At 42.2% G+C, this 23,787-nt stretch overlaps 1 protein-coding gene across 1 annotated transcript; it reads left to right on the top strand.

Moving 5' to 3' along the window:
* Window positions 1-261: 261 nt before the first annotated feature.
* NPTX2 (neuronal pentraxin 2) lies at window positions 262-10,492 on the top strand. Its single transcript, XM_061357085.1, has 5 exons — window positions 262-777; window positions 2,281-2,497; window positions 5,973-6,217; window positions 7,620-7,799; window positions 8,865-10,492. The coding sequence occupies exons 1-5, from the start codon at window positions 325-327 to the stop codon at window positions 9,090-9,092; spliced, it is 1,323 nt and encodes a 440-aa protein (XP_061213069.1). The 5' UTR covers window positions 262-324; the 3' UTR covers window positions 9,093-10,492.
* The last annotated feature ends 13,295 nt before the right edge of the window (window positions 10,493-23,787 follow it).

The raw sequence follows: 23,787 nt of genomic DNA, 5'->3' as shown, positions 1-23,787 counted from the left end.
CCCGACCGGCTCCAGGTCCGGCCGTGCCATCACCTCCCGCTCCCCGCCGGCCGTGTCCCCCCAGCGGGGTCTCGGCCCTGGGGACAGAGTGGCGTCAGCGCCGCCTGCAGCCAACCAGCGCACGCGGCGCGAGCCGGGCCCCGCCCCCTCCACGCGCGCGCCCAGGCTATAAAAGCCACGGGACGGCGGCGGGCGCGGGAGCGGCGTGTGGAGTGGGGACGGGACGGGGGGGGCGGGACCGGCTTCACCTCCCCTGTCAGCGCGGCGCCGCCTCGGCCCCCGTCCCGGCGTCCCCTCGAGCCGTCACCCCGCTCACCAGCCGGGATGTTGCCTGTGGTCGCCGGGCTCCTGCTCGCCGTAGCCGCTGGCGCCCGGGGCTCGGCATCGGGCACTCAGGAGAGCCCACCCGGTAGTCGGTTCGTGTGCACCTCGCTGCCGCTGGAGGCGACCAGCGCGGGCTGCCCGCTGCCCCCGGTACCCATGCAGGGCGGCGCGCTGTCCCCCGAGGAGGAGCTGAAAGCCACGGTGCTGCAGCTGCGGGAGACCGTCCTGCAGCAGAAGGAGACCATCGGAAGCCAGCGGGAGGCCATCCGGGAGCTTACCGGCAAACTGAGCCGGTGCGAGAGCGCCGACGGCAAGTCCGCTACGGGGGCCTGGAGGAGCGAGCTGGGGAAGGGGAAGGACACGATGGGCGACCTGCCGCGGGACCCGGCGCAGGTCATCGACCAGCTGAGCCGCACGATGCAGACCCTGAAGGACCGGCTGGAGAGCCTAGAGGTAGGGCCGGGGCGGGACACCCCTGCCCATCGCACAGGGACTTGGAACGAGTTAGGTATGGCTTTGGGCAGCTGATGGGCACAGCTACTGTGCTTAATCGTGGTAGAACTAAACCCCAACTGGCTAAGCTCTGGGAACAAGTTGCATGGTTGGCCTTGTCTTGTTTTTTTGACTGTGTGTCTGCTTGCTTTGATGGTTAAAATTCCCAAAGGGCCCCTCTGGTTACACAGTTATGTGTTTTCCCACTGTGGGGGGTGGGATTATGATCTTCCTCCTTGTCACCAGCTTAGTTTCTGTATTAATGTGTCTAAATCTCTCTTTCTGGGAATGTGACTTCATGGGGTTTGAGCTATACAGCTGACGTCTTGGGCAGTAAGACCTTGGCATATGGTGCTGAACAAACCAGTGGTGATGAGGAGATTGTGTTGGGCAGATTGTGAAGGTCAGATGATGTATTTAGAGCTGACATAGAATAAAAGCAACCTAATTCTCATTGTCTCTGGATAGAAGGGGTGGTTGGTACAAGCCTACCAATAAGTGATTTCCACAAGCCTTTGGACAGTGCCTGTAGTTGAGTGGAACTCATGGAAATATTGTATAGAGAGTATTCCCACAGGAATCTTGCTAGATGTTGTTTTGCTTTCCACACTCTAAGTCTTATGAGGACACATGTATGTCCTCATGCTGCCCTCCAAGCAGTTGGAAATGATGTGAGGATGGCAAGTAACTTCCTAAAGGTTGTTCTGTGAGCTCTGAACACTCTGGCCTGTCTTTCAAGTACAATTTTGTGCAATCTGGTAGTGTGACACTGTTTTATTACTGTTGCTGTCTTTGTGAGGCATCTTTCGTTTAGGGCTGTAGAAGAGAACTCTACTAGAATAATATGGTAGGTGGAATCATTGGTTTCTTAGCATTATTAAAGGCACCGGTGTTATCAGGGAGAGTGAGGGGTGGGTTTTGTTTCTTTGGGGTTTCGAGGGTTGGTGGTTTTTTTGAGTGTCTAAAACTTACAGTTGACCTGAAGAGCATCTGATTTCCTTATTCTGCAAATCAAAACTTGGTAGATCTGCTTTTGAAGTAGCTTAAATTCTTATTTAAAAAGAGATAATAGTTCTTTTCTCTTAACTTAGGCCACCAATGTCACTCCCAGTAAGTAAACAAAAAATTGGCTAATGTGCTATATGTACTTGCTAATGGGAGTGCATTAGACCTGGCTCCCTACATTAATTTTTACTGAACTCAAATGTGTGAAGACCCCTTTATATGAAACCCTGAAAATCTCTAACAAAAGTGCCCTTTTGTTTCAGGACCCGTTTAGCTACACTGCTGATAAAAGCACTGAATGTTACAAGTGCTGGAAAGCAATGCCTCTTTTGTACTTGCTGGAGAACTCTGAGATCTTGCTTTCTCCCCTTTGAATCAAGAGCATATCTTTATTTCACAGTTTCTGGTTTAGAAATGGCAATTTTATTTATTTTTTTTTCCTTCTTATTTCCACTAAAGCACCAGCTCCGAGCCAATGTGTCCTATGCAGCACTGCCTAATGACCTTCGAGAGATGCTTCAGCGAAGGCTGGGAGACCTGGAACGCCAACTCCTGAGCAAAGTGGCTGAGCTTGAGGATGAAAAGTCTTTGCTTCATAATGAGACATCAGCCCATCGGCAGAAGACTGAGACAGCCTTGAATGCACTGCTAGAAAGAGTGTCTGAATTAGAAAAAGGTAATGTGTCCAGAATCTAAAAGCTTCCCTGTGCTGATTAATTGTGTTTACTCCTTCTAGCACAGTAGTCTAGATGTGGGCTTTGAGGGTAAGACAATTAAGGTGCTGAACTAAATAGTAGGTGACAGTGCAAATACTTGGATTCCCTTTTTCCTTTTGTCACAGGCTTCCTGCCTGACAGACCTCTGCATGGCTTTAGCTTTCTGTCTCTTAATTTGGCATATGTAGGTGGTTAGGATGAAGCTCTTTACTGTTTGTGGGACAGAGGGCTCCATAAGGAGGCATGTGGAAATAGGAAGAAAGTATGACATTGGTGTCAGGTAAAGACCTAAATAATGTCAAGTCCATGTCTAAGTAGAGTTGCCTTTATTTGGACTGAACATCATATGGGCAAAAGTTAATTAGCACAGCTGCCTTTGATGTAACAAATGGCATTTTATACCAGAACCATTTCCTGCTGCTTTGGAAGTATTACTGGTGGTCTTTCCTTTCATTGCTGGTTATGACTTTGGATAACTGCAGATATTTGAACTGTGTCATATCCCAAGTGTATAGCCTTCAGAATTTACAGTAGATTACACATGGTACCACTGAGGGATGCTCTCTTAATCCTAGTCATTTATTCAGATACTTAGATTAATTATTACAGAGATCTCTATGCTTGAGTAGAGTCTCTTTATTTGAATTACAAATGCCCATGGAAGTGAGCTAAAGAACAGAACTATCTCTCTGTATTGACTATATATTTCTACAGAATAGACTGTAGGACTGGAGTACCAGTAAATATCACTCCCCAGTCTTTAAATTATTTTTTCCAAGGTGAATACTATCTCTGCTTAAAAGCAGCTTAATGGGCATGCTTTCACAATGGTGCAAACATAAGTATCATGAATTTTAAAATGCAGCCTAATGGATCCATTTGTGTAATATTGTATCCATTTTTTCATTTACAAAATGTGAAGGAGGGGAAAAGGAAAAGAGGAAGAAGAGCTCTTCCTCTGGATCTGTCATAAAGTATTTCCTGAGAGCCAAGATAAAACCTAAACCACAAATAAAGATCTGGAGAATTCATGGCATGTTGATGTCTTATGTGGCAAGTATTGCTAGTCCTTGTCTCTGAAAGATGTGACTCATATCAGCAAGTCATCAGAAGGAGACAGGGAGTGGTGGGAGAACAAGAATGTGTAATCTAGGTTAAAAATAGCCTGTTCCCACCTTTATTTTTTGTGTGGGGAGAGTGAGCTGTCTTAAGTCTTTAGGGAAGAGAAGAACTTGGGCCAGGAACCAAGACACAGGCTTTTAGTTGTGTAATTTGTTCTCTTTCAGCATGATTTAGCTGCTCTGTTCGTTTGGGTTCTCTGTCAAATCAAAGTGAGGGTAATAACGATGTAAGAACTTACTGATTTTGTAGGTTAAATGCAGATAATATTTGAAGTGATCTGACCTATTTTGAAAAAAATCATTTCTATTGTGCTTTTATTTTACATGCCAGATGGTTTCACATTTCTTCCTGACAACTAACTAGAGTGTCATAAGCTCTTCATTGTCCTAAGAGCAAATAAATGGAGGAAAAAGCTAACTTTATAAGGTGACACTCTGAACTTTGGGGTTTGGTGGGGTTTTTTTTATCTGTAGTTGAGGCAGCTGTTAGCTAACAGTGGGGCAGAAGAGTTTGAAGTTTGCACAGTTATTCCCAAAGTCTCTCGTAATTCCTTCACTAGTTGTCTCTGTTGGCAGCAGTAAATTATGTATTAAAAAGCAGGACTGGGTGGAGAAATAATCCTGTAACTAATAGTGCTTGGATTTAAATGTGATTTCTAGCTTTGCTGGAGACACGAACAGGTCACTTCTTATGTCAAAACCTGTTTTCTCCATCTCTAAAAAGGAATAACTATTTCTTGCTCATCTTGTGCAAAAATTCACATTATGTAGGAAAAGGATTGTCTTATCCTGTGCATGTGCACATTGCTCTGAAGGATCTTGTTATCGTTTGGAGTTGTGGATGTTTTCAAGTCATGAGAACAAACTGAAAAGTATAAAAAAGATGAATATTGTTTGTTCTTTTCCAATCCATTATTGCTTCCTTAAGTTCTTTCTGAGTGACTAATACTCTTAATGGGATATGTTTCTTTTATGGATGTGAGATTGGTTGTACCAGCCTAGTGGAGGTTGCTTAACATTAGTCTTAAGATCCTGGGGTTCTTTTGCCTAGAGTTTAGAATATCTCAGTTTCTGGTCTCTATGTTCCTAAAGACAGATGTAGCATCAGATAAGCTTTTTCTTCTTCCACCCCCTCATTCTGTGAAAAATGCAGTCAAAACACTTCAGTTGCTTCTGAGAATGGGAACTGAGAGAATGCCAACGGTTTAAAAATTACATATGGGGATTGTGGCAACCTTTTGTGACAACAGCTCTTCATTTGGATTGGAGCATGAAGTTCTGCGAGGGGATTGAATTTGTTTCAGGAATGGGAGTAAATGAAGTGAGTGGGACTCAGAAGAACAGGTTGCTAAAAAGTTGAGGGTGACACTACTACAGAACTGTGGGGTTTTATTTTGTGGCACAATGTGGGATTTCTCTTTTCATTTAATTCTAGAAAATTACTTGAAGCAACTACATCAGAAGTATACACAAACTATATAATACAGAATATTGCAGGTTTAGAAAGCTTTGGTCTTAAGGGTTCTCAGTTTCATAAACATCTCTGGAACATCTCACTTTTACCACATTTTTTAGAGGAAGCCAGCTAAGAGTTTCTGCTTTTATATTTAAACGTCTAATGTTTTAGTAGTTCCTAAATTCATACTGCATTTTTTCAATTCAGGTAATTTTGAACTTCAGCTGTATGTTTTTGTTCAGATGTCCTCCTGATTTGTCTGTGGGACAGAAATTGGTTCTGCTGAATTTAACTTTGCTTTCTGGACTATGGCAGCTTTTTCTTGTTTCAGATTGGCCACCCAAAACGGGAGCATTGACCTGTTTCTCACCCTGCTATCTGTAAAATGGAGATGCTGCTGCTAACTCCCTGTGTAGCAGGAGTAGGAAAAGAAATACTGGTTTTGAAGCACTGTGATGCTTTAATAATGAGCATACCAGAGAATCCATGTTTAGTAACAGTACATATCTCTTAAAGCAGTCAGAATTGCTTGAAATAGGCAGGCCTCTAGCCATCAACTAAGCAATGAAGAAAGAAAATATTTAACAGCTTCTTGTTAGTTGTCTGCCATCTATTGTTTTGCTCTAAATGAGCAGGAAGAATAAATAATTAGCACGATGTGTTGCATCTAGCTGTGTTTTTCTGTGCTGCAAAATCAGCATTCAGTAATACTACTTCAATATAATTTTCTTGTGTACCTCTCTAAAGTGATTGAAATTCCAAAGATTCTCATTATCAATTACATCATTTCTTAGCCTGAATTACAAATACATTGTTTTGCTTAATGTTAAAGGTTTTTCTTCCTCAATGTAATTCTAGGTAACAGTGCATTTAAGTCACCTGATGAATTCAAAGTCTCCCTTCCTCTTCGCACTAACTACTTATATGGGAAGATCAAGAAGACTCTGCCAGAGCTTTATGCATTTACTGTATGCTTGTGGTTGAGATCAAGTGCGTCTCCTGGAATTGGCACTCCATTCTCATATGCTGTTCCTGGGCAGGCTAATGAAATTGTCCTTATAGAGTGGGGGAATAATCCAATTGAACTGCTAATCAATGATAAGGTGAGAATTGATTAACTCTTCTTTATTGTCTCTGTAGTCAGAATAAAGTCCAACCCCTTGATACCTCTCTAGTAACTCTTTCATTCTCTGAGAGAAGCCTGTTCTGGGCCTCTGGGATGGTAATGTTGCTGTCCATCTGTTTGTTTCAAGCTCATAAAGGTACTTGAAGCAAAGTTGAACAGTACATATATTCGTGTGTTTAACCAAAGCAATGAGACATCTAGATGTGCACGCACTTATACATGTACTCTGAATTTACAAGCCCACCTTGTTTCTTGTTTTATGAAACAAAAATATTTGATGCCCCACTACTGCAAAACCGGTGATATCTAAGCCAGTTGCAGTATTTCTATCTTTCTAATCCTAGAAGTTCAGATATGTTAAGCGGAATCTTGCTGAAGAGGCATGTAGTTGTGGCTGGGATTTTATGCTTAGTGACTGAACATCTGTTTAAATACAATTTTTTCAGGCTTTAATTACAAAAAGCACAATTATCTCACACTGTTTCATACCACTGATGGTTTCTGACAAGATTCAGAATAAAGCTTGAGGAAAACAAGACCCACTGAAACTTGGCATTAAAACAAATCACTTTCTCCCCACCCTCAGTAGGGTTTCCTAGTAACTCGCTTCTCTCTGAGGGATCAGGTGTTTACAGATCTACAGCTCAGGGTGGTTCAGTCATGTGGCTAGTTAAGCACTTTTAACAGCCTTATCATCCTCCAAAATCAATAAAAGTGAAAAGCCAATTATTTCTAATGGGTTGTGGAAAAGAAGGAAACCTCAGGTTGCTTATCTTTAGCAATAACTTACTCTCTTCAATATTCTGTCAGTAATGTTCTGTGAGGCTTTTCTTCTCCCACGTCACTGCCACTCCACACCCCACTGCATTTGTGTCTTTATGTTGCCTTGAATAAGTTTTCAGATGCAGTTCCTAAAGGAGCATAGTTCCTCCTTATTTGGGTCCTATGTAACATTTCCCATAAGTCTTACTGGAAGCAGGCAGATTCCTTTGTCAGAGTTGTTACTGCAAATGGTGGTGGCAAGCCCCAGATTTTAAGAGAAACTTTACATGAGCACTGGATGTAAAGAATGGACTAACCACAGATCTAAACAACAGGTGGCACATTAATATACAGGATCAGAGGGTTGATAGTAGCTTAGACTCTGGTATTTGTGTCACTTGGTTCTAGATGAAACAAAGACTCACCTCTAGAATAAAAAGTATGGCTGTGTTTCTGAATACAGGAGAGTTGGAACAAAGTAGAAAGATGTTGACTAACTTCTTCTGCCTGTAAAGTTTTTGCTTCTGAGGACAGAGTAAATACTGTCTCTTTCTAACTGTTGTGCTTGAGCTGGTAGGCTTGGTTTGCAATGTGCATTGTTCTTTGGGTTTTTGTAGGTTGCCCAGCTCCCTCTCTTCATTAGTGATGGGAAATGGCACCATGTCTGTATAACGTGGACAACCAGAGATGGAATGTGGGAGGCTTTTCAAGATGGTGAGAAGCTTGGGACTGGGGAGAATCTTGCTCCTTGGCACCCAATTAAACCTGGAGGTGTCTTGATCCTGGGTCAGGAACAGGTGAGTGAATGACAGTGTGTTCCAGGGTTTAAAAAATTAAACTCAAAACTCCCCAAACAAACAGCAGCAGTGAGGAAAATTTTGTTAAACACTTGGTCCTGTTGGAAAAGACCTTTAAGGTCATAAAGTCCAACCTTTACCCAGCAATGCCACTTGCACCACTAAACCATGTCACTGAGGGCCTCGTCTACATGGTTTTTGAACACTTCGAGGAATGGTGATTCCACCACTTCTCCGGGCAGCCAGTTCCAATGCTTGGCAACCCTCCTGGTGAAAAAATATTTCCTAATATCTAACCTAAACCTCCCCTGGCACAGCTTGAGGCTGTTACCTTTTGTCCTATCACTTGTTACTTGGGAGAAGAGACTGATGCCCACCTCATTTACAACCTCCTTTCAGGTAACTGTAGAGAGTGATAAGGTCCCCCTGAGCCTTCTCTTCTCCAGGCTAAAGCTCCCCAGTTCCCTCAGGCACTCCTCTTAAGACTTGTGCTCCAGACCCTTCACCAGGTTTGTTGCCCTTCTCTGGACCCTCTCCAGCAACTCAATATCTCTTCTAGTGATAGCAGATGCTCCAGCTTACTGTTAAGTGGCTGGCAGGCTTTCTGTAACTCATGCTGTTTGTCTGTACTGTGCTTGGTTCCATCCTATGCTAGCAGTTTCATGTGAGTGTGATCACACAAAATGTGTGATTTCTGTCCTTGAGCAGCGGATGGAGCAAATGTTTTTAGGCATATGCAGTAGCAGTCTGAGTTAGTCATTTGGTACAACTAGAAGAAGCCTATGTATTTGGAAGTAAAGACTGCATCTTGGAGACCCTGCAGACAATTGGTCAAGGGCTGTGGTTACAGTTTAATCCTTAGCCATAAAGCTTTTGCAGTGATCTTGCATATCTGTGTGGTTCTTGCTGAAGTTGTCGTGTGCCAACCTTGCAAAATGGCTCCTAAATTAGCATCAATATTTAAAGCTGTCTTCCTGCTTTACTGGTTGGGGGGAGGATCTTCAAGTTGGGAAGAAGAAAATGCTGAAGTAACCTCATCTAATCATAACTCTTGTGTGCCTAAAGGACACAGTAGGAGGAAGATTTGATGCAACTCAAGCCTTCGTTGGAGAGATGAGCCAATTCAATATATGGGACAGGGTCTTAAAAACTGAAGACATCATGAATATTGCTAACTGCTCTACCAACATGCCTGGCAACATCATACCCTGGGTTGATAACAACGTTGATGTGTTTGGAGGTGCTACTAAATGGCCTGTGGAGACATGCGAAGAGCGTCTGCTAGATTTATAGCTGCAATTATATCCCATTCAAGTGCCCCCTTTAGTAGGACAATCTTCTGTGCAATCTAAAGCACTTATTTTTCTCTCTGTCCTTCCCCAGTCTTAATTCCTCAAAAGAGTAAAAAAAAATTGAGTAAACTGCCTCAGTGCAAAGATAGCTGCTAGTTGGGGGCATTGAGCCTTACACTGAAAGAAGCACTTCTTGGCTAGGACAGGCCTTGTTTTTTTTATGGCCTGATCCAAAAATATGCTTTGGCCTGCAGCAGCCTTTTGGTTAGGCCTGAGTTTAGTACATCAGCTGTTCTGGCAGGGAGGGAAACAGCCATGCACACGTTAACTACAGTACTCCCTTTGATCATGTGCAGTGCTGGCAAAGCGTTGAGATGAACACGCTACATGTGAATCCTCCCTTCCAGTCTATTGTCTCCCCTTTGAACGGAAGCCATTCTTTTTTAGCTCTTTTTAAAGAAATCACTTCATCCTTACACTACAGTGGTTATGGTGCAACTATGGGTAGAGCTGAACAGCCACTGTCTGAGTGCAAGGGTCTTGCTTTTTAATTTGCAGATTAGAAATCCTTGTTTTATGATAAGGAGGCAATGTAGCTGAGATATACTATTCTAGCTCAGTTTAAAGAGAGGTCTGTGTAATCATCATAGCCCCACTGAAACAGAGATGCTTCAGGTAAGGTTCTGTCCCAAAGCCTGTCTTTTGCTAGCCAGGATCCCAGCACAGATGGATGGCTGAAAGACTATTTTCTGTAGGATGAATGTACTGAATTTGTAGTGACCTGGCCTGTAAACTTTTCTCTATTGTTTCTCTTGCTTTAGTCAATGTCTTTATTTTTTTAAATATACAAGCTGTGACTAAGTGAATTTCCATTTTGGGTTGCTTTGAAAGGCCTTTTTATGAGCAAGTGCCAAAGTTCAGTTCCTGCTTGCTGAGAATTGCTATATATTTTTCCAGCATAAGTCTTCTGCACTGTTTTCTATGTTATTATAATGGTCTTACGTGATATGAAAATGTGCTGGTTTTTCAATTCTTGTTGATTGTCTCTTCTGTAAGCACTGGGCTGACTACTATATTTTTTTATCACTTTCTCTGAATATTTTGCAGTGTTGCTGTTTCCTTGGCAATGATGTGACTACTTGGTTTGTGGCTCGTGGATAGCAAATGCACTGTAACGGGAAAGAGTTAATACTTTTGTTATTTAAAAGAAAAAGGATTTAAAGGGGGGGAATTTATAAAGCTAAATATCATATTTATTTTTCATATGTTTGAATTGTAAGAATAATATGGTGACAGTCCCATTTGTAGGATAAAGTTACATATTTCCATTAATATGTAGTATGCTGTTCTTAAAAGAAAATTCTTATAACGAACTTTTAATTAAAATGCACTGTAAAATGAGTCTTTTAATTCCTTTAAAGACACACCAGACACTAAATGTTTCCTTTCATAGCTGGTATCAGTTTGGCTACTGTCTCTCTGCCCTGGTTGAAGTACAGTCCTGTAAGAAGTTGTCTTTATTCCCCAAATGTCTTAAATCACAATCTTCAACTAAAAGGGGTGTAGGTCTGCATGTAACCTTAACTGGGGAGAATTTTTCCACATATGGATGCAAAGTGTTTGAAGTTCAGGCTGAGATCTGCTTTTTACCTCTACATCTGTGGTGTGGCCTGGGATACAGTGGTTTCATGGGAGTGGGATGGGATGCAGAGCCTGTGTACATACCCATTTTTATAGTTGGGATAAATTGAATCCTCCTGGGTGAAGGACGAGTTGTAGGCAACATAAATATCCCAAACCAGTGTGTAAAACTGTTCCAACACAGAGATGACTTGTTGAAATGTGACAGCAGAGGCACTTCAGTGGTGTAAGTTGTTCAGTGTCCATGGGGTCTGACAGTAAACCAGCTGCTCTGCTTGGTAAACTGAGTTTGATAGTGCTTTCTGTAAGAGAACAGCCAGCTCCGGCAGAAATGCTTGTCCAGTTCTGACATCCTCTGGCCACGGAGAATTTGAGGTTCCTATGAAGCATCACACAACTTTATTTCAAACTTGCTTTTTCTGGTTGGCCCATAATGGTACTTTTCTTGCCCTAAGGAAAAAAAAGCCATCAATATCCAAAGTTTCCGTGTCCTAAACTCAGTGAAAGTGTAAAATGCTAGATCCTAGCAGAGGCCTGAGCCCTGCAGTCAATTCACCTTTCTTCATCAGCTTTTTCCAAAATACACTGGAGGAATTCAAGTCTGGAGCTGTCTGTGCTGAGGTCTCCCCTTTCAGCTCTTGCATGTTTTACTCTATTGTTAAAAGGTGCAATGGTGAAGTTGTCTTGGACACTTCTCTGTGTGGCTAGAAGCCTGCGTGTGGCTGTGGCATCTTGTTTTAAACACTGCCTGGGTGTTTAGATTAATTTGGTGGTGGGGGAAGCAAAAGGCTTTTTACACTTCCTTTGGCCATGTAGAGTTATTTGACCACAGTCCCAATGTTAGGTCTGTCTTTAGCATTGCCTTTAACAATAAACACCTGAGTGAGAAGCCCCACCTGCATGGGGAGGTGGTTGGGGTGGGGGCTGTAATTGTTGGTTTTGAGCAGAGGGAGAGCACTTGGTCCAGGGGCTGTTGTTAGGCTGATGTTGCTAAGTGTCTGCTTGCTTCCTTCCTTGGGCTTTGCTTGGTTGTGTGAAGAAGCAATGGAGCTTCTCTTCATTGTGGAAATCAGCACTAAAAGTTGGGGCTTAGTCTAAGGTATATCAAGGTGCGATGATGTGATGGTGTTTGGGGACATTCATCCTGTCGCAACCTGGCTGGAACAGAGGTGGATCTTTTCATCTAAAGGTAAATAACCTAGACTTCTGGATGTGGGTTGGTTTGTTTTTTCATTGGTTATGTAACCAAGATGGCAGGGATTTAGGGGGAAAGTTTGGGGCTTTTAATTTTTTACACACTGGCTATTCAGGAAAAGCCGAAGCCAAGGTCTGCATATTCTGCTGAAAAGCGTGGAGTTTGTTTTGTTTGTATTTTTCACTATACATGCTCTTCCTTTTGTGCAGTAGTACCTTTTCCATTAGAAAGGAAAGATGTGTATTGATTTTTGTACCTTTATCTTGCGATGAAAAGTACGGCTGTTCCTCGGCTGCTCCACATTCTGGGAGTCACATGGTTTATGTGCATATATAAGCAGATGGCAAAACAGGGGTAAATATTACCATATTCCAGCGTCTATACTGTTTATGGAGCGTGGAAGTGACAAGACAACCTTCAGTTCCCAAGCTGCTCTGAATGCACAGAAGTAATAACTTCGGGAAAGCTGACTGACAGCTACAGCGCTTGGAACACGCAGTAATGCAGATTTCTAGAAAATCTGTTTCTGTTTAAAGCCAGGCAGAGCAAGGGCTCCTAAAAGCAGTATCTGTGATTGGAACAAGTCAGATTACTGGGATCACTTGGGAGCTGTGAACTGGCTGGGTCTCCACATGATTTCTTGGGTGGGAATGCTGTTCAGTTTCTGTACTGCAGTGTTGTTTGTCTATGCTTGTTGCACTTAGTGGCTGTTGAGCAACAAAGGCTCTACCATTTGGTGTGTTTAAATCCAGGTTGTATTTCTTCAAAGGCAAGTTTTTTGACTAATTGGCTGGCAATTAGAAAATGTAGGTTATATCATACCTATGGTATTTGCTTGCAGGCTTTAGCTATATGCCTGCTGCCCAGCTAGAGCAGAATGTTGCTGAGAGGATGAGGACTGCCTCTGTGCATCTGTAATCCCAGTGTGAACAGGAGATAGATTCCCTCATGCAGGTGACTTTCTGCTGGGCAGCACTTGCTCATTAAAGTGTTAGTTTAAGTCTCAAATGCAAGGAAGACCACAGAAATTCTTGCCAGTAAAGCTCTACCTTCGTTTTCACACATGCTTCCCCAGTGTTCAAACATGGGAGACTGCCAGGGACAAGCTGATCATATTTTGCTCCAGAGACCTGGTTTCCCTCAGGCCTTTCCTAAAGGCAAAATGCAGCTGGTAGCAAAGCTGATGTGTTGTATTAGGTGTTTAAAGCTGGCACTTTCTCAATTGGGGTAACTGTGGTAAAAAAATATGTACGTAACTGCAGACTAGGTATTTGTTGTTTGCTAATGATGCCTGTGTGTGTATAAGGATTGTGTGTGTATAAGGATTCTTTGTCCAGCTGATTTAAATTATCCAGGTTGGGAGGGAATACCAGGTGCCTTCTACTGCACCATCCTTGAGGGGACCTGAATCTTGCTAGGGGTGCAGATGCAGGATAAAGTGACCTGGCTGAGGCTCTTATGACAGATGATGTTCCCGTGATACCACAGTATCTCTCACAAGTCTCTCTTGGTAGCTGGGGAATCTGTCAGTTTTGAAGGTGTTGCAGGACTATTCCAGGGATCTTTAACCAAAAAGTCATTTTCTTTCTTGTTATACACAGAAGAAGTTGGACCTTCATAATAGTCATGGTTTGGCTGTGAGGCTTAAATAAAACATGAGTTTTACAGAGCTGAAAGTCTTCTGGAAAGAAAGGAATTAATTGCCCCCCTGGCTATGGCTGTTTTTAAACGGCTGCACTTACAAAAGTATAAATTTGCAGAAGAGTTCAGAGGTCCTGCTCTTTCTCCGCAGGAGGGCTGGGCTGGTGTTTTGGCAAAGCTTCAAACACAAGCTCGCTGATGGCTTGATGCCACTGACAGAAATTGGTTTGTTTATTAAAGATGCTTTGCTGTTTGACGGGAGGTGGCTCCCAGCACATGTTTGCCCAGGCAATTTAGCTCCTGACAGTGCTGTCCCAAGGTGCTCCTGACAAGTGAAGGATGCCAAGGATACCACTTGTTCCCTTGCTGCCAGTCAGCTTGTACAGAATCACAGGGAGCAGAGCTTGCCTCGCAAAGGGTGGTGTTGAGTGTCTGTGGCATGGTGTGTGTGTTTCTTCTGTGCTAAAAGACATTTGCAAGAGGTTTGCCCTGGGTTTTAGATCACTAAGCTGTTCCCACCATTGGTTCTGGAGTGCTTATTAAGCATTCAGAGAAGTAACTGAATGACTATTTCTTAGGATGGTTTAGGTGGTTTATAAGTTATTAGATACTCTTACTTGCATCCTTCAAAACACTAGCTTATGGCTAACTTCAAATCCACACACTACTGCAGCGGACTTCATCATCTAGGCTTACATCCACAACGAAAGATTGCTCTCCTGACCTCACTGGGCAAAAGAAAACCTATTTAAAGGATAACCTTGTGTGTTAAAAAGAATATGCCAAAACCTTCTGGGTAGCAACGCATAGTCTTCCTTTGTTTGTTACTATAGTTGATGTTGGCTGATGATGCGCATTGGGAAGCCTGACGTGACAGTGTCCCAGACATAGCTGTTTCATCTCCAACAGGGAGCAATTGGTTTTCCTCGTATTTCAGAGGGCCCAGAGCAGGCAGTTGCCTCCTCTCTGGTGCAGAGCTGGGAAGAGATTGTCCTGTGCAGTAAAACCTTCTATCTCTGCAACTGTAGAAAGATCTGGGACAAACGATCTGCACTGACTCTTAATTTCATATGAGGCTTCCCTGCGGGAGATATTTATGTCTGACAAAACAGGACAGACCTAGATTTGCTTTCCAGGGATGGTGTAGCTTGCAGGAATGTGCTGTGGTTTAGGCTAGAGTTTCTCTTGTTTTTTTTTTTTCCTGCTTTCTTTATGGCAAACTTTAAATGGTTGATAAACAGCTGTAATAAAATACAGATATGCATTGGCAAATCACCCTTTTTTCCATTAAAGCAAGGTGTTAGTTACTATGTAGAGAGTACATATCCTCTTAAGAGGTCAGATTATTTATGGCAGTGCATTAATTAGTTTTTTCAAGGTTTCTAAAGTCTTGTAGATACTTCCAGCTCAGGGAGAATTGCAGCAGGTAAATACCTCTCTGCATTAAGTATAATCTAACAGGAAATAGGTGTTGATGTGTGCTTCAGTCTTCTGGCCTGTTGGAGGCTCTTGTCAAGTGGAAAATTAGCACCTACAAGGCTTTTACAAGGGAGTGGTGAGAATTTACTAGTTGGGTAACTATGGTGGCCACAGACATCTAGACAATTCAGGATGCTTCCAAAGCTGGTTTGGCCACCGCTTTTACTTGTGTAGACCTGTGCTCTCATCTGAATTCTGAGGCTGTCCTAGCACCCTCACTCACCCATTGTGCCTCTCAGTCTGGTCTTGGTAAGCAGCAGCTCTAACTCTGCTCTTGTGCTCATCAGCAGCTCCAGGGCTTTTTTTTTCTAGTGGCAGTTCTGCTTTTTACTGAGATCCAGGCTTTGTGCATCCCGCCTCTTGAATTTTTGTGTGTCTGTTCACAAGTATTTGGCATTGTTCAAATATGCTGCTATGGTTACTCAGGCACCCCTGACTGCACAGGTCAACATGGAAGAGCCTTAAACAAAGTATTTGGGACCGAATGCAGCTTTTGCTTGTTAATGTAAAACCTGGCACATCAGTTTGAACAGATTACATACAGGATAATGTCTTTCTTTTTTTCCTTTACACTTGGGATTTGGAAAGAACATAAGAAAAATATTGTCTTGACGTGAATCCAAGCAATGACAGTGGCTCCTGCTGAAAATAGAAACTAGCCTGTTTGTGCTGGGAATTGCCTGAAGGCCGGCTGGGCTTTGTACGCGCAAGTGGAAGTAGGATGTACAAAACCGAGCAACCTATTGAAGAGTACAGGCTTCCTCAGTTGCATCAGAGCAGATCAAGCATAGCTCTGCTGAAGCAAGTGGGACTCACTGCAGATCACCATCACAGCGTGAAACCTGTGCAAACACTCAAGGGCCAAATTTTACATCCCTTGGGAAGTGGGAAGGGATGATTCTTGCACCTCAGTTTGCCACCTGATGGTCAGGGTAAGGCATGAGCTGCTGGCTTCTGGAGACTGGGGCTGGGACCTTTGGGGTGATGAAGATACAGGGTGCTGCATGAATGACCTATTGGGGGCTTTAGCCCAGATTTTAATCTTCTGATCCTGATTGCATCTTTGAGCTGAACTGTCATGGGGTGAGGTTTAGGTCCCAGAAGTATAGTGGGATCTGTTCTGTACTGCAGAATGAGCAGAGTTTGAGAAAGGATTGCTGTAAAGTGACTTTACAGACACATAGTGGTGCCCACACTAGGCTATGCCCTTTAATACCTTTCTGATTACTTCACCCTGGAGAAATTAATTTCCTCCTCTGATTACACTGAAGGCAAAATTTCCATAGGCTTGAATGGGAGAAGAACAGGGAGCTGTTTGAGACAAGTCTGAGCATGCTGGTAAAAATGAAACAAAAAAATCTGATGTGACTTTCAAGCTATTTTTAAAAGCACAAGCTGGAGTGGGTTACTCTGAATCACTGGAGTCTGTTTTGTCCTTGCTTTATTTTTCTTATTTTTACTGAGTAATTTTGGGGATACAGTGAGAAGACAAATCTTTAGACATGGGTTCTATGTGTTAAAGGAGGGTAATGAGCGTTTGTTGGGCACAGTAACTATCGATGCCAAATGAGCAGGTCCTTTTTCTGATACAGCAGAAATATTTTCAATGAGAATTTTTATCAAGCCATTTCAGAAAGCAAGAGAATGTGATTGATTTATTAGTTTTATTAAAATATTAACTTTGATTCCCTCCCTGATTGTTTCTGTGGGAAGCTGGATGATGCTTGGCATTTGCTTAGTAAATCTTTGGGCAATCTCTTTGATGAGTGGGTTGTGTTGGGGGTTTCTGTGTCTCCTCATTCTCTCCTTCCCCCTGCTCCAGCCTTTGGGGGAAAGCTTCCTGCAGCTGAGGGTTGGCACTAAAGATAAAAATAATCTACCTTCATTGTAGTAAGCAATAGCAGAATCTTGCTAACATCTCTTGTATTGCGTCCTTGTTTTCCATTCAGTCCTTGAATTCAAAGGCTGATCATTCCTGTGCTTGTTTTTCAGTTGAAGGATGCAGATTTCGATGGCATTCATTGAGCTAAGAAGTGGCAGTTCTCTTTATGCAGTTATTTTTCCCTGTTCATTTTATCAGACTTCTTGCACTTTGACGAGGGTAGGGATAAGGATAGAACAGCATAAACCACCTGAGGCGTGAAGTGGAAAGGAACTGTGACCACAGCAGTGTGTGGTAAGGGGAAAGTTGTCTTTGAATTCAGCAGCAGAAGTTGGACGTAATGTCTATTTGTTGTGATTATTGTAGGTAGGGAAAGAACCATCTCCTCTGACTTCGCCTAGAAGTCAAGTTTGTATTTTGGGAGGCTGGACGGCATCAGCTATCTTCAGACATGCTCATTTCCATCCTACTGTCCTATGTGTGGGGGGGTTGTGTTTATCAAAACCACTTTCATTACTGGAAATACAATCATTTCTTTTCCCAGATGCATACAGGAGTGCTCGAGAGCAGTCTGAATTAAATCCAAGGTGAAAGCAGGTTGATGTAGAAACCACGTCAGACTGCAGATAGTTCTTGTGCACTTCTGGGGCTGTGTTAGCAATAAGGATTCTTCAGCTATTTTATTTTTTTAGTGGTATTGCGAAACGAGTCTTTACTCCTAAAAAACAGCTGGGACTAGAGGAAGGTGTGTGCTACACTTCAGAAGGGCAGGGAACTGACTGTACTATGGGCTGATCAGGAACCTGCTAAAGCTTTGGGAACCATCCATCAGCTTTAGTAGTCTTTGGATGTATTGCTCTTGTTCACTGGAGCCTATGCAGTATGTAACATAGCGCATCCCAGGTTTTTTAAACTTCTTATAAGGGCTTGTTGACATGGGGGGAAAAACCTCACAAAAAACTCTTCTGCAGCACTGCCTACTCCTTTCCTCCTAAGCATAAAAGGCTGTTGGTGACAATTGTATGTAACTTGTGTGTCTCGAAGAGCTGACACACTGCTTCATTCTGAACATGGCTATGGTGCTTCCTCAGCATCCCTTTGATACTTCTGCATCTTCTTGTATTAGCAATGTTGTTATAATACTGCATGGCACAAATCTAGTTACTCGAGTTCTTCATTATTTGACTGTATTCTCAGCAGCATTTCAGGCATTATTAAAACATTTCTGTATGCTTTTTGGCTTTGAAAAACACAAATTCAGAACAAAAGCCCATAAATTTTTGTTTAACCAAATTATACCTCTAAGAACAGTCTACATGGATATAGTGTAACAAGGAGGATGAATTCCAAATAAGGCTTCGAATCCAGCTGGAACAGAAAATCTAGGCTGGTGGGAGATCTTCTTCCTAGAGAACTCACTGTAAAATGTTGCACTGTCAGTGCCTAAGTGACAACTGTAAGTTGATTTAATGTAGAGCTCTGCTAAGGTATATTGTATTTGCTAATGCATAGTTTATCTCTGAAGATGGAAATGTTCCTGGCTCACTGAAGCTGCTTTGGTTTCACTGACTGAAACTTGCCTGTTGACAGTCTTGTCAGCTGAAAACATTAGAAGAGAATACAGTTACATTCTGGGCCTTACCCCAGATGGGAACTGCTGTAATATTTTAAACCTCAAAAAGGACGGAAGTGTAACAGAACAACATGACCACAATAAGATTTATTAGTGCTGCTTTCATCTTGGCTTTGGGCCATTCCCTGTCTGCAAAATTCCTGTTGATGTCCCATCTGGGTTTATGTAGAAATTGATGGTAGGGTAAAGCTCTCTGATCCTATCAGTTCACATTTGCATCATTTTCTGTTCTGGATGTGCTAGGAAGGGCTGGAAGCACCATTTGTTAAACTGTAATTAGCAGGCCAGCAGAGGAGAATGCAAGGTCAACTTGGCACTTGTGGAATTTACATCATTTTGTGAAATGGAAGGGTGGGGGAAAGAAATCAAAGCCCATATCTCTGAGTTCAGCTCCACTTCTGAAACAGCCCCTCAAGAGATAAACCAATATTTGGCTATAGAGCCATTAAGCACTGCTTTGCTCTGTATTTTGCTGTCATAATTGCTGCAGAGGTTGTACTTTAATGCACGCAATTTGGGTTTGATGTCTGTCTTCCTCTAAAACACATTGAGGGCGAGAAAAAGGAAACTTCATTGTGACTATTGATTTCTTCCATTAGAGCAAGAGATTGAGGTTTCCAAATCTCAGTGTAGCAGCTCCTTGGACTGGTCTGTCCAAAGGTTTTGTGCTTCCTGAAAGAGGCACCCCAATTGTTACCCCAGTTTACAAAAAGTAATTGTTACACTATATATATATATAAAAAATATATAAAATATATAAAATATATAAAATACAAAAGTATTGTTACCCCAATCCTTCCTAATGATAGAAAAATCATGATAGTGATGTGTCTGCTTTTTCTTTCCCTCCCTATTTAAGCTAGTTGTGTCATTAAAGTCTTTAACCACAGCAGGTGATCTGAACTTCAACTAGGAGGAAGCTACACTCAGACTTAGAGTAGAAAGGAGGAAGTCAGTAAGAGTCCTTGAGCAGGACATGCTCCAAAGATGGACATCCACCCTGAAACTGAGATTTCTGATGCAGGTCACAACAGTCATCTTCCAAACCCAAAGGCTGTGTGTTCTGGGCATCCTCCAGAGAGCTATAGCCAGTGAGTTTGTTGGCTGTTTTTCTCAGTTGTCCTTTAGAGGGTGCCCCCTCTCTGCCCTCTGACTACCGACAGGACAAAGAGGCTCATAAAGTTAAAGGGAGTTCCTAAGAGCTTTAATCAGATGCTCCACTAAAGAAAGTGGCATTCAGATAGTGTACTGCTCTGTTCAGCTTCAAGCTGAATTAGTTTACATTATTGCCTAATATCTCTGGGCTTAGAGAAACTGTTGACGCATATCCGAGGTCACTGATGCAAACAGAGTGTTGTTATAGGTCTGAATCGATGTTGCAGTACAATCATCGGCAGTCCTGTTCTCCTTGTGTGTACCAATTTATTCTCTAGATGAAGCCATAGTGAGTGAAGTCTCATTCTCCAGTAAAAGTGATTGAATGTAGCTGGTTGATTAAACTGAACGAAGATAAACACTTGTATGTCATTCAGCACACTCTGCTACATGAAACAAGGGGATTAGATATAGTGAATTTCTAGTAATGAAAGCAGGCAATCGGGTTCATCATAAAATCAGCTTAAAAGAGCTTTCTAGATTCCAGAGAGAACTAAAATAACTTGACCTACCTTGGTCCTATAATCTTTAAATGCTGCTTAACATCTGCTCGTCAGCACTTGGCAATAATATTTATGGTGAAATTTTTAACAGCAGAGGCTGTCTTGTGTGAAATGAATAATGCAGAGGGGTGACCCATGGAGGAAAAAATGTTGTTACACAGGGGTTAAAAATGAATCTGAAGTATCTGACTTTAGTTAACAGACATATTTGGAAGTTGCAGCTGCAGAAATCTTAGCACAGTCACCAGCCTGGTCCAAGTGTGGCCCAGTGGCCTGGGGCACGGTGAAGCATCCTTAGTCCCCTGCAAGTAGTGGGCATTAGAACCACTTCTTCTTGAAGGACCTAAGTTAGAAACTTTCCTAAATGGGTGTGAGAGAGATGTGCTAGAGATGCCCTTAAGAGTTGAAGTAAATCAGAAATTTCTTTCTTTTCCCAAGACTGGCAGTTCTGAAGATGTTCTTAACGTGGGTGCCTAACATTATGTGGACTGCTCTTGAGCCGTTATAGACAGAGGAAGGAGTTTGAAGGGCTAAGTTGCTTACTGCACAGTGTACCCCTGAAAACTGCAAAACAGGAATATAAGAACTCCATACTCCTAACAGTTATCCAAGAAAAGCAAATTGCAATTCTCAGCTTGAAACACCTTCCAAATAACAAGCTCTGTAGATTCTCGCAGGTCTCAGTTATTTTTCTACTGAGCCTGTAATCTGCTCTGTGAAGTGGGTTTCCTAGAAAGGGTCTGAAGATGTCAGCAGGCACTGAATCCACATTTGCCTTTGCAGTGTGTTCCAGTCAGTTCTCTCAGGGTTAAGATGGTTAATTTGATTTTTGTCTGCCTTCAGGCTTTCACTTGTTGGTCCTTGTCATGGTTAAATTTTAGGCACCTTCCATCCTTACAAATCAACTGTGGACATCATCTACTTGTTGCACGAACAATTGGGAGCAATTTGGGGTATTTCTTGCAGCCCTTAATGCTTTTGTGGCCTTTTTCTCTGCTATCATGAGTCTTTCTTCAACATGAGGCCTGAAATAGGAATTGGTTATTGCCAATGCCCTGTAGAGAAGTCAAATACCATCCCTGCTCCCAGATGCTGTTCTTACATTCATATATTCAGGGATGATACAAGATAGCTTTGCCACTGGGAGTGCCTAACAAATTGCTTGTTCTTGATGTTGTCCAAATCCTTTATTCAGTCTGCTTTCTAGGATGCAGTTTCTCATGCTGAATGCTTGTTGCTCCTAGACATGTAGCTTTGTGTCTTGGCTCTATTGAAGCCTATTTTGTTGGCAATAGCCCAATCTATTAATCTATCCAGGCCACTCTATTGGCCTCTTTCCATCCTTGTTTACTACTGTGTTGTCCTTTGTGTGGTCTGTAAATTCACTGCTAGTGGAATATATATTTATTTCAATATAATAAATGGCGGTATGTCAGGCCTGGTACGAATCCATGTGGGCCATACAGACATTTACTGATATTTTCCTGTAGACATCTGCTTCAGGAGATGTATCACTTCCTCCACTCTTAATTCATTTAACATGGACTTTAATTGAAACTACAAAATGGTGCAATAAATATCTTAAAATTGAAATCTTTAGCTGCCTAATTGTGTGTGGTCTTTCCTCCCAGCATTTCCTCTAGAGCTGATCAATACCTGTTTGCTTTTCTATTCTCCCCCTGCACATACCCCCCCCCCCCTGCCTATTTAGGGACTGGATTACTTAGACTGTTCAATAGAGTGTATGCTGTTTCCCTACAAATGGGTAGTTCTTGACATTAACATTCTGTTGTGACTTCTCCATCAAGCTCGGATTTCACCATTGGATTTCTCTTTAATATGTCTCTGAACTGTTTTATCCATTATTTTTTTTTTAAACTCTTGTGATATATATGTTAACTTCATCTTTCAGGGGAGCTGAAGTAGAAGGACTACTTTGCATTTCTAGTAAATAGCCCCAGCCTAATTCAAGGAGACACTTCAGCATGTCCTTAACTGTCGAATTGAAATGAAGACTTACGGTTTTTCGTGTGGGTCTTATTATTTTTCCTTCCTTCAAGAATCATAGCAGTATGAGGGGGAGAAGAAAGTGAGTCAAGTCCAGTGTAATCCTGGCTTTTTGTTGTGGTGTGGTTTTGCTTGTAAAACAATGCGAGATCTATACAGAGTAACTATTCTGTCCTTAGTATCTCCACTAAGGAGGGTAACTTGTTTCCTGCTGCTTTTCCTGTCTCCACAATGTGTCCTATCTGGTTGTTTTTGCTTCCTTCAGAGGCAGTTGTGTTAAAGTGCTATTGTGTGTATTTACTTAAATAATAAAAATCCAGGGGTCAGTAATAATAATGTGGACTGGTAAATATGGGTTTTTCTTACATATGCATTTGTTTAAGTTTCAGATTTTCTGCAGATCTCATTTAAAGTATATAATGTGCTTGACCTGTGCTGGTGTAAATCAGGAGGACTCTGCTGTCCAAACTAAGGCCCTCACCCCTAGCCTACAGGGAGTTCTTGCGTCCTTCCTCTCTACTAGGCCTCCCTCTGTGGCTCCAGCTAAGTAGGACAAGCCACACATCTTGGGGAAGACAGGAGGATGTTCAGGGAGGGAAGTGTTGCTGTATCAGGTGAAAGCTGCTGTCTGTCCCTTGGACCAACACCAAGCATTATGCATCCCTGGGTTTTCCAGGAAAATACTTGACAAATTAATTATTTTAACAGCTGTGCTATCTTAATTTATGTGCTCAGAGAAGTATTATTTTGTCCTCGTTGCTAAAAGTGAATGTTTAGTTCTTTGCTTTGTCTCTGAGCACAGCATGTCTTGTTGTTACATTTAAGTTGCTATAAATTCTAAATCAATAATCCCGTTCAGAAGAAAAAAGGGGTCTACTAGCAATAAGTACAATTGCAGAGTTAATCAGATCATCTTTATTCGACTTGTAGACTGTTTCCCAAAGATGTTCTGGTTCTACAAAATCAATATGGGCACAATAAAGTTTTGTTTTCTGGGTATCAGTGGTACAAGGGTGGGGGCTGGATACTTGGAGGGAGCCAAGGGATTTTGCTGCCAGTGATCAGAGTAGCTGTGGAAAAGGAAAGGTTGCTGCCATGGAATCAAATAACAGAAAGTAGTGTATATTTTGGGTACTCAAATGTCTGGGGGAGGTACAGATCCAAGAATTTCTCCCTTATTCAATCCCCACCAACTTCACAAACAAAATATGTCTAAAATAACACTGCATTTTAAATATAGCATTTTGAGTTGATAACAACTTGTTCTACAGTGTAAAAACCACCTGATTTTACAAACAGATTCTTCAGAAGAGATGGATGATGTTTTTCTTTTTCTTCTTCCCATCACAATTTCTGAATGTGGTCCTTGCTGCTCATCTCTGCTAGTTTTACACCGGCTAGGCTGTGGAGGTTACAATGAAATTTAATCTTTCCTAAACCAGCCTTTGCACAACTTCTTTCAAGTACAGCTGAGTGCTGCTCTCCACAACCGCTACCCTGTAAACAGCTATTGAAGACAATAAAATTGAAGCCACAAAAATTATGGGCCTCCTTGTTGTT

Source organism: Neopsephotus bourkii, unplaced genomic scaffold (assembly GCF_033783945.1).
Source record: "Neopsephotus bourkii isolate Nb327-2 ecotype Australia unplaced genomic scaffold, CSIRO-AGI_Nbou_v1 NB_882, whole genome shotgun sequence".
NCBI lineage: Eukaryota > Metazoa > Chordata > Aves > Psittaciformes > Psittacidae > Neopsephotus > Neopsephotus bourkii.
This window is presented reverse-complemented; position numbering and strand designations above follow the sequence as displayed.